This window comes from Cottoperca gobio, chromosome 1, assembly GCF_900634415.1.
Source record: "Cottoperca gobio chromosome 1, fCotGob3.1, whole genome shotgun sequence".
In the NCBI taxonomy this organism is placed as follows: domain Eukaryota; kingdom Metazoa; phylum Chordata; class Actinopteri; order Perciformes; family Bovichtidae; genus Cottoperca; species Cottoperca gobio.
Genome location: NC_041355.1, coordinates 10,934,215 through 10,953,087, shown reverse-complemented (window position 1 = coordinate 10,953,087; position 18,873 = coordinate 10,934,215). Strand labels below are relative to the sequence as shown.

General features: G+C 42.7%; 1 protein-coding gene across 6 annotated transcripts in view; it reads left to right on the top strand.

The window, feature by feature from the left end:
* Positions 1 to 18,873, top strand: part of adgrl3.1 (adhesion G protein-coupled receptor L3.1) — a 97,997-nt gene that overhangs the window by 49,345 nt on the left and 29,779 nt on the right. For all 6 annotated transcript variants that reach the window (XM_029448804.1, XM_029448652.1, XM_029448487.1 and 3 more), the window contains exons 8-11: positions 9,032 to 9,460; positions 10,358 to 10,461; positions 11,340 to 11,525; positions 13,114 to 13,152. In XM_029448804.1, the coding sequence (XP_029304664.1) occupies positions 9,032 to 9,460; positions 10,358 to 10,461; positions 11,340 to 11,525; positions 13,114 to 13,152 (758 nt within the window). The remainder of the gene's footprint in view (positions 1 to 9,031; positions 9,461 to 10,357; positions 10,462 to 11,339; positions 11,526 to 13,113; positions 13,153 to 18,873) is intronic.

Below are 18,873 nucleotides of genomic sequence, written 5' to 3'. Positions count from 1 at the left end.
AAATGTGTGTATGTGAGTGTTTATGCGCGCATAATGATGTGCGTGCCTGTGTTCTAACGCGCTAATGTACTTACGGTACGAGTTTGCGTTTCTCTATACACGAGTGTGCATACGTGTTTATTGGTGAACGCTTGAGAGTGTGATCACTCTCATAATGGAGCTCTGGGTGTCTCAGGAGGCTCTAAAGAGGAGATCAATGGGGATTCAATGTAGAGAATGACCTCCAGTGAACAGCAACAAGCCAGACTGCTGACCAGCAGGAGATAAATACATACAATCAATTCCTCCCCGCTCTTTTACTCCCCGCTACCACACTCAATGAAGACGAGGAATAAAGTAACTACTTTAACTGCATGATTTTCTCATTCTTCAGAAAACGAGGCAACAAGAAGATTCATTCAAGTTTGATTTTGTTATTGAATGCAAACCCAAATGTTTCTCTTTATTCCTTCTAGACTTGTCTGTGATTTTCTTTTTAGGATCATTATAAATATATTAAAACATACTCTGAAAAAGGTAAACTGTCCGTGTTGCAGACCTGGTGTTTTTTTTTTTTTATTCTTTTCTTAACTCAGTTCAGGAAACAAGCCAAAGAAAAAGGGGCCATTCTGAGAGTTTCCACTTATTACCGAGCGTAATGGTCGCCCTGTTTGCGTTTCGGCTCATATGGACTTCTTAAAAGATATAAAATGAGACAGGAAATGGGCCATGGAGTAAAAGAAGGCCGTGGTAGGCCACTGAGGACTGAGTGCAATTGGGGTACAACACAGAGCTCACCAATTACTGTGTTCTGCCTGTCCAAGTGGCTAACAAAGGCAGCTCACTAGACGCTTTACAAATAGGTAATTCTAAAGCATTTGCACAGTTTATTTATTTCTGAACAGTTTATATCTTTTACCAAATATATCTTAATTTAAGTCATTATGTACTCCTACATTTCAGCAGTCCTGGTGTTGGTGCTTGTACTACAACAATATAACACACTGCTGGGTTTGAGTACTTTGGGCTTGTATGGTTTTTAATTAACAAACAAGTGTAAAGCCCTGTACGTCACGAGGTTTGCTTTAAGCATGAGACTTAAAATAAATCATGGGAAAGAAATAAAAAAGGGCGAAGTTTAATTCACCTTAGGCCTACAGATAGTAGAAGTGGTTCCTCCCTTGATACTTAAGAAGAAAGTCTGTCTGCATTTATAGTTTCCCATGTCAGTTTGGCTTTCTTCTTCGTTTGTTAAATACCCCTTCTTTCTTTCCCCTGTCTCTCTCACACTGACACATCCACTCACAATGGCAGAACACTCAACATTCCCCTTTCCGTAGATCTTTCTTTAACTCTGTTTTCCAGTGTTTTTTTCTTCTTTCTCTGTCGTCCTTATCTCCCGCCTAATCTGCCCTCCTTTTCAGCACCCAACCCTTTCCCACATCACACAACGCTATTTCATCGAGTGTCCTTAGATGTATATATTATAGGCCTATTGCATGAATGCCTACGCAGAGTCAGAGTCAAAGTCACTTGTCTCTGCATCACCCCTTCCTCCCGCCCCACACTCCCCAAACACTCTCTCACTCTCTACTGTTTATGGAGTTGTTTCATCATGTCTTCTTACATGCATATTATAGAGGCCTGCCCTACGCAAGCGGCATGGCTCCGATGAAACATTTGAATAATTTATCACCACCAGTCTGCCTTGCCACACTTTCACACAAAGTTTTCCCAACAAAGTCGCAAAATTATTCATGTTATCTGCATCTTCGGGAAGGGAGGGGCAAACAGGGATAAAACTAAACAAATTTCAACTCGGACATTTCCCATATTTGTTTCACCCTTATTTTCGTTCTCCTCATTTCCTCCTGCTGCTCCACTTCTTACTATATGTTCTCCTCCTAGTACTGTGTCACTTTAGAAATGTAAGGCAATGATCTAGTTCACTTTCATAAGTTCAATTGAAACAACCTGATTGCATCTTTTACAGGATAGAACCAGCACCTGTTGCATAGAGACGGTGGTAAAGAAGTTAGTCAGAAGGAGACACAGATACACTGTGTTACAAGCGTTGTATAATACTTACTACAACGTACATTCACTCTAAAGTACAATAAAAAAACACTAGAAATAGCTGTCTATTTGTGCGTTGTGTCTACATGAAGTTGAGAGCTTGAGTGCATTTTGCTCAAGCATTACTTTAGTGTTGAGTTTTAGAACAATTCTAAATAAAAACTCAATTATTCTAGCCGGTTGCTAACTTCACTCAAATATTAAGTGTCTGAAGTGATATCCTCAATCTTAGAGCGTAATCAAAACGCTGACATTCTATTCTAATCTATTAAATACACAGTTATATAGAGTTGACCTCTGTTTCACACTTGTCAGTTTACGGAAATTTAAAGATTCACCTTTGAACTCTTAATGGCTGGAATCACAGAGTTCCATTTCCTAAGGAAGTCAAGCATGACATTTCTATTGTCTTCACCCGCTCTCCACTTATTTACACCACCCTCCCCCACCCCCACCTCTCCCTTTTTTTTTTGTTGCCTTCCTTGGCACCAGATTGCAATCAAGCGACATGGCTAAGCAGCAGTGCAGGACATGCTGGAAACAAGCTAAAGTGGAGAGAATAACAAGAGTTAGTGGTTGAAGTGGAGACCCTCTATCACCACATCACTGATTAGACTAACCATCAGCACATTTCTGGCTCGACACACCAAGTTGTGTATTTATGTGTGTGTGTGTGAGTGAGTGTGCACGCTGTCAGTGTGTAAAGTCCTTGACAGACCTCCTGAGATGGTGTCAAATTAAACGTACAGGATTACTTAGTATGGCATACAAGTGTTTGCAAAGTATATTAAACTTTGAATTCAACAAAAACAAAACAAATGTAATGTTAAAAAAACAATTGTAGTTTCATCGTGTTTCTTGTAAAATAATAAATGAAAACAAACATGCTACACAAAAAAAGTCCACAACCCTGTGCACCAGTAAAGAGTATTATACACGGCAACTTGAGTACATACTTCTTCTTCTTCTTCTTCTTTTTCTTCTTCGCCTTCTCCTCCTCCTCCCTCCCTGCCTTTCTCCCTCAATCCCAAATAGATTAGGACACAGTTGTCTCAGCAGAGACTGAACTCAGCCCCAGAGAGTCTGGTGCACCTGTTCTTTGCCTGCAGTGTGTCCTTATCGATTGGTTCGCCCCAGCCAGGCCCTCGGCGTGCATTTGGCCTCCGCACCGCTTTTTCTTCTGCCAAAAAAAGCACATGCCAAATTAAGCAGGCCTAGCCAGGACAACAGGGTGCAAAGGGAAGCCCACAGCCCACAGCCCACAGGAAGTAACTACAGCAGAGAGCGGCGAGCAGAATGTGTCGCCGGGGCTGTGCGCTAATCGGATTTCATTTTTGAAATATATTTTTAAAAAGTATACAATCTTAATGTTCAAATAATGGGCCATAGTGATTAATTACGTGGAGCAAATATACTGAATAGCCACAGGGTCACTTGCTAGATTCTACAGCTCTCATTCTACACCGTAATAGGATTTTTGCTCAATGCCTACTATATATTCATACCTGTTGTCCTCACAGAATGGACATACATTCCATGCTGCCTATTCAATGTCTGGCATGGGAGAGGCCACAGTCTGGAATTTGAAGGAATATGCTGATGAATCCTTCAATTATTAAAAAGAAAAACAGAAAAACTGGCCTGAACCTTTAGCCCTTTGCTGTGAACAAGGGAACTTCCCCCGATTAAGACAGAAGCATGTAATTGGCAAACTTGCTGCAGGTGTCTTTGACCTAAACGAAGGGAAGACATGATTATGCAACTGGTAATCCAACGGGGCTGAGCGGTGATATGTCTGGATGTGGAAACACTAGCCGTGGAATGTGGTGGTGCCTGGCAGCCATTTTGAGGGAGGCTCTATTAGTTGAGGTTGTTTTCTATCTCCAAGTATCACCGCTTTGAAGTGCTCCATTCTGTCTTATCAGCGAGCTCGAGCCACTCGCCGCAAGCTCTGTGTGCGTACGAGTGTGTGTATTGCAAGTGAGTGAAAAGTAAATTCTGGCTCAAGTGTGTGCGTGTGTGTGTGTGTGTGTGTGTGTGTGTGTGTGTGTGTGTATCTGCATGCATTTGTGTGTGTTGGTTGGCGCACAACTGAGCGAAAACTAAATGTCTATACAAGTGAGTGTGTGTACGTTTGTGTGTGTGTGTGTGTGTGTGCATTCCAGCCATAGGGGCAGTGTGTTATCACAGTATGCAGCCCTATTCACTGTCTGCACTACTATCCAGCCTAGAAAGCTTAGTGCCCTCCAGTCAGATTATCATTTTGCTGTTACCCCTCTGGATCCATCTCTTCCTACGGTTGGACAGGATGATGTGTGTGTGTGTGTGTGTGTGTGTGTGTTTGTCGAGGCACTAACTTTTAAGGAAACTCCAAGAAAGTAATCATCTTGGATATTAAGAAAACCATACGAGTGTAATAGACACTCCGTCTCAGTTCTGTGAAACTTCTGTCTTCATTCAAATCCCTCTTTGCTTCGGTTTCATTCTTCCCCTCTCTCACTTGCCGCCTGCCGGTGTGGGAAACTTGCTCGAGGAAGTTCATTTTCCCTCTCCTCTCTCTTCCTTGCCTTCTACTTTTTGTGCTGTGGATTTACGATCCCTCTGTTTACCGAGTTAGAAGTCAACAAGAGCATTCTCGGCAACAGAGCAGAGACAGAGACAGGCAGTCGCACCCACACAGAAAAACATCACCATACACACACGCACACGCACACACACACACACACACACACACACACACACACACACACACATCTGTCTGCATGTCAGAGGATCATGTGATAGCATCCCAGGCTGACTGACAGCAGCTCTACGGCCCCTCCAGTGTGGTGACAGATAGACAACTCCAGAAACAATTGTACTGCCTGCCATTGTCTCACCTTCCCCTGGGCTTGCTACAGGTCAGGAAAACAAACAGAATATAATGAAATAAAATAGAATACTCTCACCATTCCAAATGTTCCAGAGCCTTCAATCATGCCGAACAGTCTTTCCCAGCAGATGGAGTTTGCTGGTTTTCATAGAATAGTACAAGTTCAAATGTCCTTTTTTTTTACTGAGCACTTTAAAAGGACTTCTCATCCATGGTAGCAAGAAAGTTGAAACTGAAAGTGTATTCTTGACCTTGTAAACAGCAGAGGACAAAACTATCTCCCCACAGAGTCCATTAGTAGTTCTAGGGCTTTCAGTTGCATCGCACTTTCTTCCTTAGCGGTATGTTTTATAAAACATACAGAGGGCTCGTCAGCTATTAGTGGTATTATATCATTAGGATAATGCTCATAATTAGTTAGTTATTTTACAGAAATATTCAAAGAAAACTGTAATTTAATTATTGAGGCTTCTTGCCGACTGCAACAGTATTTCTTTTTTAATTATTTAGTCGATCCATTGTTTTACATGTTCGTGCATGTGCACACAGTACACCCTCTTTGGATAGAACTTGCAGAAGATTGTTACCACACTAAAAGCCATCTTATTCATCCATTCCATTTTCTTATTCACTTACATGTTTTTTGCGTATTCATTATGCTTTTTATTCTGCATACATGTTATATTATGATATATTGTCTTATTAACATCATGTTGTTATGCTTGCCCAGTGCTAGAATGGTTAATGCCGTACAAAGATTTATCAGGGCAGGGTGCCAACTACTGGTACGCGAAGGTCATGTAATATAATAACTGAGTGTTTTTATTTACTGTCAATGTGTCACCCACATGTGCAGGACATACATACAGAGCAAAACATCTGAACTGAATTTACAACTGTATTTAGGTTTTGTTCTTGTGGCGTCAGTCTCGGCGAAGAGCACAACATTTAAGTTAGCTGACATCTTGAAGTTGTCATGGTGCGTTTACTCAAGGCTTCCTCAACTTAAACGAGGGAAGATATGTCGGTCCCCATGAGTACAACCTCTAGCCTTTTTCTCTATAAATGTTTCATGAAGCCGTTATGTCATGTTCCTCTAGTTTCCTACAGCGTCTTTCACAGCATCCTCAGTGATGCCAGTGATGAATTCATCGCATTGCAAGATCCATCCCGCCCCCAACCCTCATCTAAATGCTGCAAAAGAGCAAGCACACAAGGACACCATAAAGACATGGGCGGGCACACTTGAAAGAGAGTGCTGGGAAGTATAGACATTGACATAAGTATAATACAAATGTGGAGAAAAGTAAGGAAGGAATAAAAGCAGATGTAAAATGTCAATAGCAGAGGAAAGAAGAGAGATAGAGATACATGGGTTGTGAAGTGGTGTGGGCCCCTTGCCTGTGAATACTTGCAGGCTTTTGTATTACCTCACCCCAAGCTTCCAGCCCCTGTGTTTTCTGCCCTGTACTGAAATGACAGCAGACATCAACCTCAGACACACACACACACACACACGCACACACACACACACGCACACACCATTACTCTTCTATTGTTGTGGCAGAGCCTCTAATGGAGCTTCCCGTTTGAGCGCGCACACAGACACACATGCACGCACGCACGTACTCACACACACACACTCACACACACACACTTCATAAGTGTAGACACACGTAGATTGACAGCTAGTCCCTGGGCCACTGCTGCTACGCATGATTGATGGCAATGTTCCGTGGAGAATGCATGAGGCAGAGCGGCAGTGATTCAGGAACGAAGAGCAGCACAGTTTAGGTACGGAAACACTCCATTGAGTTGTGGAGGAAGAGAACAGAACATACAGGAGGAGAGGGATGTTTCGTGGCTGTCAGTCAACCCGGCAGAGAGACAGGGAGAGAGAGGGAGAGAGAGAGACAGAGAGAGTAGTAGTAGGAGTCTTTGATTAAACCTACAATCCACAAGAATGAATAACTTCAGTTCACGCTATATAATATAAACACCGCCACTCTTTACTAAAAACCCACACATCCACACTTCATTCTCTGCATCCCCAAAGGAACAAAAAAAAGCATCACAAAATGACAACGCTGACCAAAACTAACTTTAGTTAAACTAACACCCCAAATTAAGCTGTATCCGTCAATATGCAGTGCACAAAAAAACCCATTGCAGTTACAAATATGTGCAATTATATCAGCCTGTACAATCAGCCTGTGCGACACATTCTATAACCCTTCAATGTCAGGGACCAGCATGTAGTACATATTATGGCCTTAGGCACACTCACCCCTTAGACAGAGAAACACACGTGCCTGTGCTTTCCATTGGTGCTGAAAATCATGGAATCAAGAATTTTAACATCAGGGCAGCCTTGAAGCGAGTCACACAACTTTACACTTTTTTTCTACCCCAACTGGCAGCTAGCGATAGTTCCAACACCCAGAGGACTCCATCACCCAGAAATCATGTAGCTTGAAGTCGATATACTGCACACACTTCAGAAAAGAATTAATCGTATTCATAGTTTCTGGTCGGCGTGGAGATGGTGAGGAAAGTCTTTTAAGAAGGTGACGTCCGCCAGGTTCAGCTGTCACCCTTTTCTTACTGTGTGTAGAAAATATTTTTAGCCAATAACTAAACACAGAACCTGATATGTCACAAGCTATATTTCTCTCTTATTACGCGGTAGTGTGAGAATTCACATTTGAGCATCTTTGTGATCTAGGAGAGTTGCCTCCTGTGTTTATGTCTGTGTACCTCTCTGTTTGTTTGTGCGCTTGCCTTTATGTGTACTTCAGGCAATCCACACATTATGGGTTTTTAATAGGAAGATGAAGTCAAAACACTGTAGCTATCAGCTGCATAGACCTGCGGGCTAACTATATTTAGTGTGCTGTGTTGATTTGGCATAAGGCATTTGTAGTTGCATCTAGGTTAAAAGTTTGGAGCTATCATAATTCACACGATGTGGAGCCTCTGCAGCTTCAAACATGATGCACAGGCTGTGAGTTTTCTGTAATTACAAATTCCAAAAAACATTCTTGGAATATACTTTATAAAATACTTTAAGGCAATCTCAGCTGGACAATAAAAGTGTCCACAGTGAGAGACAAAGCTATCCCCTGCTTTGTTAAATAATGTTTCCAAGTAAAAATGTGGCTTTAGAAAATGGGCCCCACCTGAATGCAATATTACCCATAATGCATTCAAAATGATTTGAGACCGATAACATATTCTAAAGAGAAAGTGAGGGACAGCTGTAAATAATTATTTCCCTTTATCCAACTTTCGATCCCTACACTATTGATCTGTAGCATGTGCAGAGGAAAGCAACAGGAGGTGAGCAGGGAGACACACTGGTATAAGTTCATAAGAGGACACCAACACTTCACAAACACATGCTCTATTCTTCTCTCCTCTCATCCATCCATTCTTTATTTCTGTTCCCTGAACAGGGTCAATGTGAATAATTGAGCTTTTTTTACAATGAAATATTGACAACAAAAGAATCATATGCATTTAAGTGACCTTCCTACCCTTGCGTGATGTCCTCTTGTTATGAATCATGCATGACACTGAAAGAATGTTTTTTTTTCTGCCAGGTTAGGCAGCATTAGCCACTACTGTGTACCAGTCCCATAGGAACGACTGGTAACCTTGTGCACGTTTGCAGTGCAAACCGATTGTTGTTTGGAAATATTTCCTGAACTTGGGAGTGACTGATAAAGAAAGAAAAGAAACCCCACAGAGATCTGGCATATTGACTGCATTGACGAGGAATAAAACACTAGCATTGGGAAGTCATCAGAAACATGAGCTACTCCCTGTTACAGATATTTAGTGCTGTGTAAAGGAGCGCCTGCAACTGCGTTTGTGTCTGTTACTTTAATATTATTCACGGTTGTAGGCCATTAGTCACATATGTTGTTCTTACTTTTGTATCCAATGCATTTTTAACTCATGTCCTGGTCAGACAAAGATCCAGACTCCAGTCATGTTTGGACCCACACATCTGCACATCTCACTGTGGGTCCTGGCTCTTTGTTTAAGAACCAAGGGGCTGTGTTTTTGTGTGAATTCAAACCTTTCTCTCTTTCTCTTTAGACTATCGCCCACCTCCCATGATACCTCCTATCCGAGGCGGCGTAAGTGGCGGAGGAGGTCCGGTTGGCGGCGGAGGTTCCTCCTCTTCATCTACCAGCCGTACCACCACCACTCGTTCTCCTCCTTACTTCACCACCCCACGGCCTCTCCTCACCACCTCCCCTGGCCAGCGTTGGCGAACCACCACCACGGTCCGCCAGCCTGCCCTGGTTCCTGGCGGTGGCTCGTCATCTGACACCAACCAGATTCCAGACACCAACCAGAAAGCTGGAGGACGCTCTCCTCCGGTGGTGGTCCCTCCAGCAGCCCCGCAGCCTCCTGCCCTGCCTCCCCAAGACTTCTGCAATCCAAGGCTGACAGCCGACATATCATGGCCCCGCACACAGCAGGGCCAGAAAGCCAAGCAGCCCTGCCCTGTAGGGACACTGGGTAAGGAAGCTGCGTGGGTGGGTGGATGGCAGAATGTATAGAGGAATTAACATGGTGGGGTTCAGTAAATGGTTTGTGTAAAAGCTTTGCCCAGGGAAATATGTCTTAGTTTACTTCCTTGCTAACTCTTTGTAAAAAGTTGTAGAAATCCAACTGCAACCAGTTTAGAGCTGTTTAATTGGCAAATCCAAAGTAAAAGCATCGCTACCACTATTAAATACAAAAAGTCAAAGCAGCAGAAAACAGCATCCTTTATGATCACAGTCTCCACCTGTAAAAAGTATATTAATGCTTTAGCTGCTCTATGTACGCTCCACATGCTGCTGGCGAGCCATTCAAACAGTGCATCATGTTTTATGAGCTGTATGTGTGTTTGCACGTGAAGCCTTACCTTGTAAAATAACTAGCTACTATCTCCAGTACATAAATGTAGTTAATATACTTAAAGAACATGTTTTAAAATGTTGGCAGGGATTGTGGAATGGAGAGGAGTACAATGTAATGGGGTCTGAAGATGTAATAGGGGCTGTTTCAAAAGTAAAACAACAATACAACAATTCTCTCTGAAATGTAATGGAGTAGACGTGTAAAGTCTCTCTCTCACACACACACACACACACACACATACACACACACACACACACACATATTTCCTTAGGAAAAATTATCCTATTTCAATCAATTAGCTCGCATGAAAAGTATGATTCTTCAATCCTCCTTCCATCCACACACACACACACACACACACACACACACACACACACACACACACACACACACACACACACAGCCTGCACACACAAACTGCTTTGTGAACCCGAGGCAATCTCAAGAGTCTTTGTGTCTCCTGGTGAATGTCAGCTCTGTCTTACTCTGTTTGTTTTGCTTGTCTTGCAGGCGTGGCCACATACGTGTGCATGGCCCATTTGGGCTACTGGGATCCCCGAGGCCCTGACCTCAGCAACTGCACGTCGCCCTGGGTCAACCACATTATGCAGAAAGTAAGTCTGAATGTGGCTGCTGGTCCTTTTAGCTCCCACAGAGCCCCAGTTTAAGGGCATAAGTGTATGTGTTATGGATAGTCCTGGAGCGATTTCTCACACATGAAGACGCACTTGACTACAGGGGAAGATTGTGGCCATGTATCCATCTTCAGTAGTTAACCATAACTTGTGTTTGAGATCTGAGAGCTTTTATATCGCTGTAGGGGGGAAATGTAAATGTCCAATAAGGTCACTCACTCACGCCGCGCTATCATTATAATACGCTACAATGCATCAAGAGTGGCTCATTTACATAGAATGCATTGCTTTTGCATGGAAAAACATGTCTGTGTTTGCTTCTTCAAGATACTGTTATTCTGTAAAGCGCTGCCCCAGTTATTAATCCCACAATTTAAATGTATGGCTTTTGCGTCTGTTCTCACACGAGACACAAGGCTTTAAGGGTTTTCTTTATAAGACAAGACAAGGAAAAATGCTCCCTGTGAAATCAGCATTGCAGCAGATGTGCTTAAGTAGGAGCTTTCTCTGTAAACTATTCTTAAATGTGTTTATAAGTTATAAATTACTGGAAACAACACTGACTTCCTCTCACCCCCTGTGCTCCCATCCTATTCTTGCCCATTCCTCCACATTTACTTCCCTCACTCCACCTGTCCTTGACCTCTCATCCTTTCATTTTTCCATCTGTCTTTTGCTGTACTCTTTCGTCCTCCTCACTGTCCTCCTCTTCACACTCTCACTAACTTTGTTCCCAACTTTCTCTTCGCTTCTCACCTCATCCGACTCTTTTCTCTTTTTTCTCTTACTTCCATCAATCTCTCTCATTCTTCGACTTTACTCCACTCTCCGCCCACATCACCCTGTTTGGCTCACAGCTCCGTTCGGGCGAGACAGCAGCAATTGTGGCCAGGGAGCTGGCAGAGCAGACCAAAGGTCTTCTGCGTCCTGGCGATGTGCCATCCACAGTGCGGGCCATGGCCCAACTGGTGGAACTGCTGGACGTACAGCTCAGGAACCTCACCCCCGGGGGCAAAGACAGCGCTGCCCGCAGCCTCACCAAGGTACTGCTTCCTGAAACCCTCGTGATGGAAGGTTAATTTATTGTAAATGAATGAGTGAGATGAATGGTTTTCTTGCAGGCACTGCTATGGGGAAGGATGCGAGGCAAATGAAAGAATAGAGGGATAGAGGGATGAGGGATAGAAAAGGGAAAAGATAGAGAAACTTAGATGATTAGCGTCAGCGGTTTGTCATTTGTGTCTTACACTCATTCTTTAGGGTTTAGAAAAGTCTCTGCGTGCACGGTTTGATGAAGAACCCTACACAACACTGTAGATTTCCAGATGATTAATAGCTGCTTTTAGACATTATTTGATCCTCTTCTGATGGTCTTTATAACAAGTCTTTCCCAACATTAGGGCTGATAGATAACCTCTTTTTAGTATTTGGCAACTCTTTTCAGATTAGGACTGATATTTAATAAAACTCTGTCTCGCCCGGGGAGTGATTCTCATTAAAACATACAGTACTTGAGATAAAAACAGGCTTGGGACACACTTTACGTCATAGCTCATTGTTTAATGAACTTCAGCCCTTTGAGCTATGGCTATGGAGATGCTGTCGACAAGCGGGCTTGAGTGCTTACTTTAGGATTACATTAATGGAAACTCGATCGTGAGTATGCGAAGGATCTCTTTTATTACTCCGGTAGACAAGGAAAGAATTTTGTTCTGTACTGTGTTCATGTAGGCATTCAAATAAAGTGGGATAAATCATTAGGGAATGGCTGACTGGCTGGCTTGGCTAGCTAATTGACTGACTGACTGGAAGGCGGACTGTTTCTTGATCGTCTGTGCTGAGGTCAACAGTGATAGGCGGGGTTTAGCCCCCAGATTGACAGCCGCTGCCACCTCTTATAGAATCACCTGCTTTTGTTTCCAGCTTCTCAGTTACTAGGTCAGCTTTATTCACAATAGTCGGCCTTATTTTGTCTCACTGTCACACTCGTTACATTGCTCTGCTACCTCTAAGTAATTCAGTAACACGTGTGAAGTGAATACATACCAGAGCATGTGTAAGTGGAAACAATTAATCTGCGTTTTGCTGTTGATCAAATAGCCCGTTAAAAGGTTGAATTTGTAGAAAAAAGTCCTCCATAGAAGAGGAAAAGCATTCCTCTTGTTTTCAATAATGGCCCAATTATATATACCTAATTGAGTAATATGTCAGCTTATTATGCTAATTTTTGTTAAGAAATCGAATATGACCGATCAAGCACGAGTGGCGCAGTAATTAATGCCATCAATTAACTTGACAGTAGATGCAGAGAATGAGAAGAAAAAAGGGAATGGAGGAAAATAAAATTATGAAAATGATCTGGAAGAAAAAAGAGAAAGAAATAGTAGAAAGACGATTATGGGAGAATGAATAAAAAAAAAAATAGGGTGTGAGTGAGGAGAATAACAATATATATCAAAGAATTTCCATGCAATGTTAATGAAGTGGGTGAGACTGCCATTGTGCACGCAAGTGTTCATATGTGTGTATGCGTGTGTGTGTGTGTGTGTGTGTGGGTGTGTGTGTGTGTGTATGTGTGTGTATGACTGAGAGGTGTTATATCGCTAACAGCTGAATTGTTTGAATTTGCAGCTTCAGAAGAGAGAAAGGTCCTGCAGGTTTTTCACACAGGTATTTCCGCTTCCTGGTATCGTTGATTACTTTGGCACACCATTAGACCCACATGTTTTTTTTTCTTCACACTCGGCATGTAATCCGCAATGCAAGCTTGTGTGTGATTACACCTAACAACGCTCTACGTAGAATTCTAATTCTATGCTGCAGCAGTTGTCTTATGATTTGCATCCCAACCCTTTGAGGAGGGCGGCCATTTAATAGCTCTATTCTGATCCTGAACCACAGCGTGCATCAGGGTCACTGGTAACTTCAAACAAAGGTTTTCGTCTCCTCAAAGGGTTTGCATTCTTTTGTTTTTAATTGAACTTTCTTTTTCAAAATCAATGTTACTGATAAGAGGCCATGATCAATATCAATACTAGCTCATCTATTTTGGAGTTTTGTCTGCAGAATTGTAAACAGGCCTGCCTGGAACCAAATGACTCGCTATCCATCTCCATTCAATGAAATGCCCTCTGTGCTGCTGTATCAGAGAGAAAGGATAGAGTGTGATGAATACTCTGTTGCGTATTGCTTGGTCACGGCTTCAGTGCCTTAAAAATAATACCAGCTTGTGTTTGTGGCTCAGTGTTCATATTTGTTTTTTCCGTCCTTGTTGGTCTGCTTGTATTGATGTTTGTTCGTGTTGACGCCATGGGCTCACACCGTGAACGGAAAAGCCAAGATCATTTAGGCATGTTTCTGGTCAGCTAAAATCACTATTGAGAACATCAAAAGACCCCACCTTCCTCAACCATGTGCTGTAGATAGACTGCAGCGTCTCTCTTTTTCTCTCTCTCTCTCTGCACACACACACACACACACACACACACACACACACACACACACACACACACACACACACACACACACACACACACACACACACACACACACACACACACACACACACACACACACACACACACACACACACACACACACACCCTTGATGGGCTAGCTCTTTTTCTCCTGATGCAGGCTTTTTCCCCCACTCTCCCCTGAAAAGTCTTAACGTCAGCACCAGTCAGCAATGTCACATCATAGAACATGGCTTAGGACTATATGCAAGCTGACACACAAACACACACACACACACACAAACATGCACGCACGTTACAAATATATAAATATACTTTCAACAATGATCTCATTCCATCACATCAAAACAGTAAGACATTTTGATGCGTCTCCTTAATCCAATAAATGCTGAATTCCAAGGAGTGGCTGCTTTCAGACCGCTAGTTACAGGTTACAATCAAAGCGTTCCACCGCACACCTTGGGTACTGAAGGGGGCTGGGAGTGATCGATTATATAATTAGCCTTAGTAATGTGAAACAAAATTATACCAACAGTCCCTTACTCTGCCAGATAGAAATGTGCTTGATTAGGGATGTGGTGTGGTGCTGCCCTCTCCTCGTTAATTATCTACAGCACTAATTGCCAAGTGAGGAGAGTGGGCAGGAGGTTTGGGTTCTTAATAGAGACAAAAAATAATTGAATTCTCTTTTTCCTTCCCTCTCTTTCTCCCTCTCTCTCTCTCCCTCTCACACTTCATCTCTCCTCCTCTCTCACTTCGTTTGGGGAACTGGGGACTCGTTTCATGTATACTAAATTGGCAATTTATTCATGATGAAGTTGCTGGTGTGGAGAGGCTTTCATGCTGTAGGGTGGATTGATGGAGGGAGGTAGAGACTGCAAGGTAGACTGAGAAAAAAAGAGAGGGGGTAGAAATTAAACAGAAAGAGAGGAGAGTAACAGAAACAGAAATGGAATGTGAGAGAAAGAAAAACAATAAAGGGGGCAGTGAGGAGACAGTGATGCTCAATGACAATGTCTAATTTGCCCTCTATTTATGGATGGCGGGTCAGAACATGACATGCTGTGAATTTAAAGCCTGATTTAGCTGCAAACTCATCCTGTCAGGGAAGACAAACACCAACAACTGACAGATAAGCCTGCTTCTCTGATGAAAACATTTTCAAAACATGCACTTTCTCAGAGCTCAGCCAAGCGACTAAAAGAAAAAAAGGAATCCATTCTTTTCTCTACTCTCGCCCCTTTCTTACTTCAAACATTTCAACGCCGTCATTTTTTACAAAGTGTGCCTCTACTGTGCGTGAGTGTACACATACTGTACATACAAGCACATGTGCTTGTGCCCATGCTCCCCTTCTGTAGCTGGGAGTAGTAGAACAGCCCAGCTCTAGTCTGTCTTGCCGCTGCTGTTTACGCTGGATTACCCCAATGCTTCAAAGCATTTCACTTCTGCCCCATTTACTGCCGTGTGTATGGGTGTTTAAGTGCATGCTGTGGATACGTGCACACACATGCACGTGCCTACCCTGGAATACATAGTCGCACATGCACACCAACGACACTCTTATCTGTCTCTGCAGAGTCTCTCCCCTCTTTGAAGACCTCTAAAAAAAACCTGTCTCCATTTTAGCCCTCAAGTCCTCATTCTTGTGCAGATAGAAATGTCACCAACGGCACCAAAGCATACACACACACACACACACACACACACACACACACACACACACACACACACACACACACACACACACACACACACACACACACAAACACGTTTATTACATCTTTCAGTTCTGATGTGGAGATGTCTGGACCTCAAGGAAATCACACCCCTTATTCTCTTTACCTATCTCTCTACTCTACAGATCCAATCTCAGCGGCAGCAAATTAAATTTCAATGAAAAAATTATTTGAAATTGAAAATGCAAGATAATCAAAAGTTCAATAAAAAGCAATGAAAAGTTTAATGAGAGTAGAAAAGGAGGGTTATCTGAAACACATCAAAGTGAGCGTCTGGGAGCAGCACCACAAGTGTGAGCGAATGGAAAGCAGTGCCACTGCTGTCATATCTGCCGTGCCTCCAGAGCATCCCTCTCTCTGTTGCCTGGACTGCTACTGTACAGCAAGTGGAGCAGAATGATGCACTGCAATGATTATCCCAGCCCCTTGTGCACACCATCAAACACACACATTTTATATATGGCATTTATATGTCACTGCATATGGACTCATTCATGCACACACCACAGGGAAAGCATTATTTCCACAACAAGCAGTTAACAGGAAATGCTGGTTTCATCCAACTTGGGGCTTATTTCTTTTTAGTTCTGGCCATCATTCCTATCAGTAGTTATTGTACTAACCAAGTTAATTGCAGAGAGTTGGGTACTCAACAACATTGGTATGTACTACGGGTCAAGAAACAACCAGTCAGACGATCATACAGGTTTTACACAAGTCTCCAGATTAGTTATTTGCAGAATATTGGCAAATTGTAAAATGATAACCATATTGCCTGCTCGGTACCAGACATCCATCACATGTTACAGACTTCAATTTGTCAAAACTCAGATTACACGAAAATTACAATATATTAAACGTCCGAGGACACCGCAGCGGGTGCATAAAGCAGGCTACAGAAATTAAATAACCCCACACTTCCTTTACAGAAGAATAAAACATCACCAAAGCAGACACACACAGAGATGTATAAACTATAACACCACAGCGGCTTCAGCCACAAACACACATAGCTGGACATTTTTTTGCACACTGCGTAGCACACGTTAATACACACGCGTACACAGCACGCGCACACTGCGTAGTGCAGACACATACAGCACGCGCAGACTGCGTAGTGCAGACACGTACAGCACGCGCAGACTGCGTAGCGCACATTAACGCACACACATACACAGCACGCGCACACTACGCACGCTACGTTGACGTCCTCCTCTGGACAATTACAACCATGACAGTACGTTCGTTGTGGTACTCACCAGTTTGGACGTCATTCTGTGAGTCTCGTGCACCGCAAAGTCCCACTCATTCTACTCCAGGTAAAACTTCTCTCCGCTCGTTTATTCGATAACATACTACAGTAGTACATATAATACCAACGTTATATCCAGTTCAGTTTAGCCTCTCTGTCCCACTGTGGCTCTCGTAGTTTTTAAGTATGTTGAGCTGAATAAGGCTCTGCAGAATACATCGAGAACAGCAGAAAGCCCTCACACACCTCACTAGAGGTACAAGTTACTGAGTAAATTTAGAAATGACGATGGAGGATCCACTTAGCAATACAGCGTTTAGCATGGTAGTCAGACCCAGCATGCACCTGTGCGTGTACCTGTGGGTGTGTTTGATTTGGGTCACTTAGTGTGCTGGCCAGCTGGGGTGTGCATTTCTAACCCTAACCTATAAGGACAACACTATTTATTGTATAACATTGTTGTAGCCTATTGCTCACAAACTGCTCAAAGTGGTTCAGATAATCGGAATAAACAGTTGGATTGTTTTCAATTAATTTTCAATTAATATGTTGGTTATTTATTTTCATATAAAATGTCCGAAAAATTGTGTAAACGATGGCCATCATAATTTCCAAGTGCACAAGGAGATGTCTTTATCTGACCAATATTGAAAAACTCAAAGATATACAACGATACAAAACAGCAGCTTGAACCATCGAATGCTTTGGAATTGTTCCTCGTGACATAAATGATTAATCATTATAATACTGTTGCATGCAGGGCTACAATGATGATCATCATTCATTATCGATTATTATGTTAGGTATTCGCCAGATTAATCAATTTCTCCTTTTGCCAATAAAATGTCAGAGAATATTGAAGAAAGCCATAAAAAGAGCAGAAGATTCTCACATTTTAGAAGCTGTAGCCAGAGAATGTTGGGTGCTTAGGAAAATGTCTCTGATGATTATGCTAATTGATTATCAATGATGGGCAAAACTACAAAAACAGTTTTAATAAACTTGGATTTTCATTTAAAGGGGCATTGAAGCTTGTAGTCTTCTGTCACAGTCAACGAGACAACGGAGACAGAAACAGATTTGCTGGTGTATACGTATGCATGGGTGTGCTTCATATCCACTCCTGCTTATTCTGGTTGTTTGCCGAAGCAGTGGATTAATTAGTTTTTGTTTACATGTAGCCCTCCCAAACTCATCCGATATGCGTCCCAGCTAATTAACTGCTAGCGCTAAAAGAGGACATAATATTATCATATTAGCTTGTTGGCTAAGCACCCATTTTGTGTGTGTGCTATGCTGTATCTACATGTGGATATCACCCCCCCCCAAATAAACAGGTAGGATTAGCTCTTATTTCAGAGGACAACTGCACGTTTTGTATCACATGTCATCAATACTCATATGAGTCATTATCTACAGTGTTTCTCTATCTAGGACACTTTCCCTGCCCACACAACATCGCTGTTGCGGCCTTCCCTCCTCCCCTCCTGGCATCTGGCTTCTCCCTAACCCTGAGTGAAGGGAGGACGTCAAATGGTCAATGTGTAAATGCCAATAAACTTATGTCTCTCACTCTTCCTCTCCTACCCTTGCAATTCCCCACTGGACACCCCCTTTGCTTGTATAATGTCACCTGCGTTCCTTTTTTTCCCTTTTCCACCCTCCTCAAGAGAAAGAGGCATTGAAAGAGCGAGAGATAAGCGAGGGGTGGGAGTGCGTTTGCGGAAACAGTGGTTTACAGTCGGAGAAAGAGAAAATAAAGAGACGGAGTGTGAGATGTGTGTGTTTGATAGCACCTGTATTCGCTTTTCCGCCTCCCTTGTTCCCAGCGGATGCCTGTCACCATGGACTCAGTGGACTGTTTTATCGCTCTCCCCATGGCTCTCCCCTTCTTCTTCTTCTTCTTCTTCTTCTTCTTCTTCTT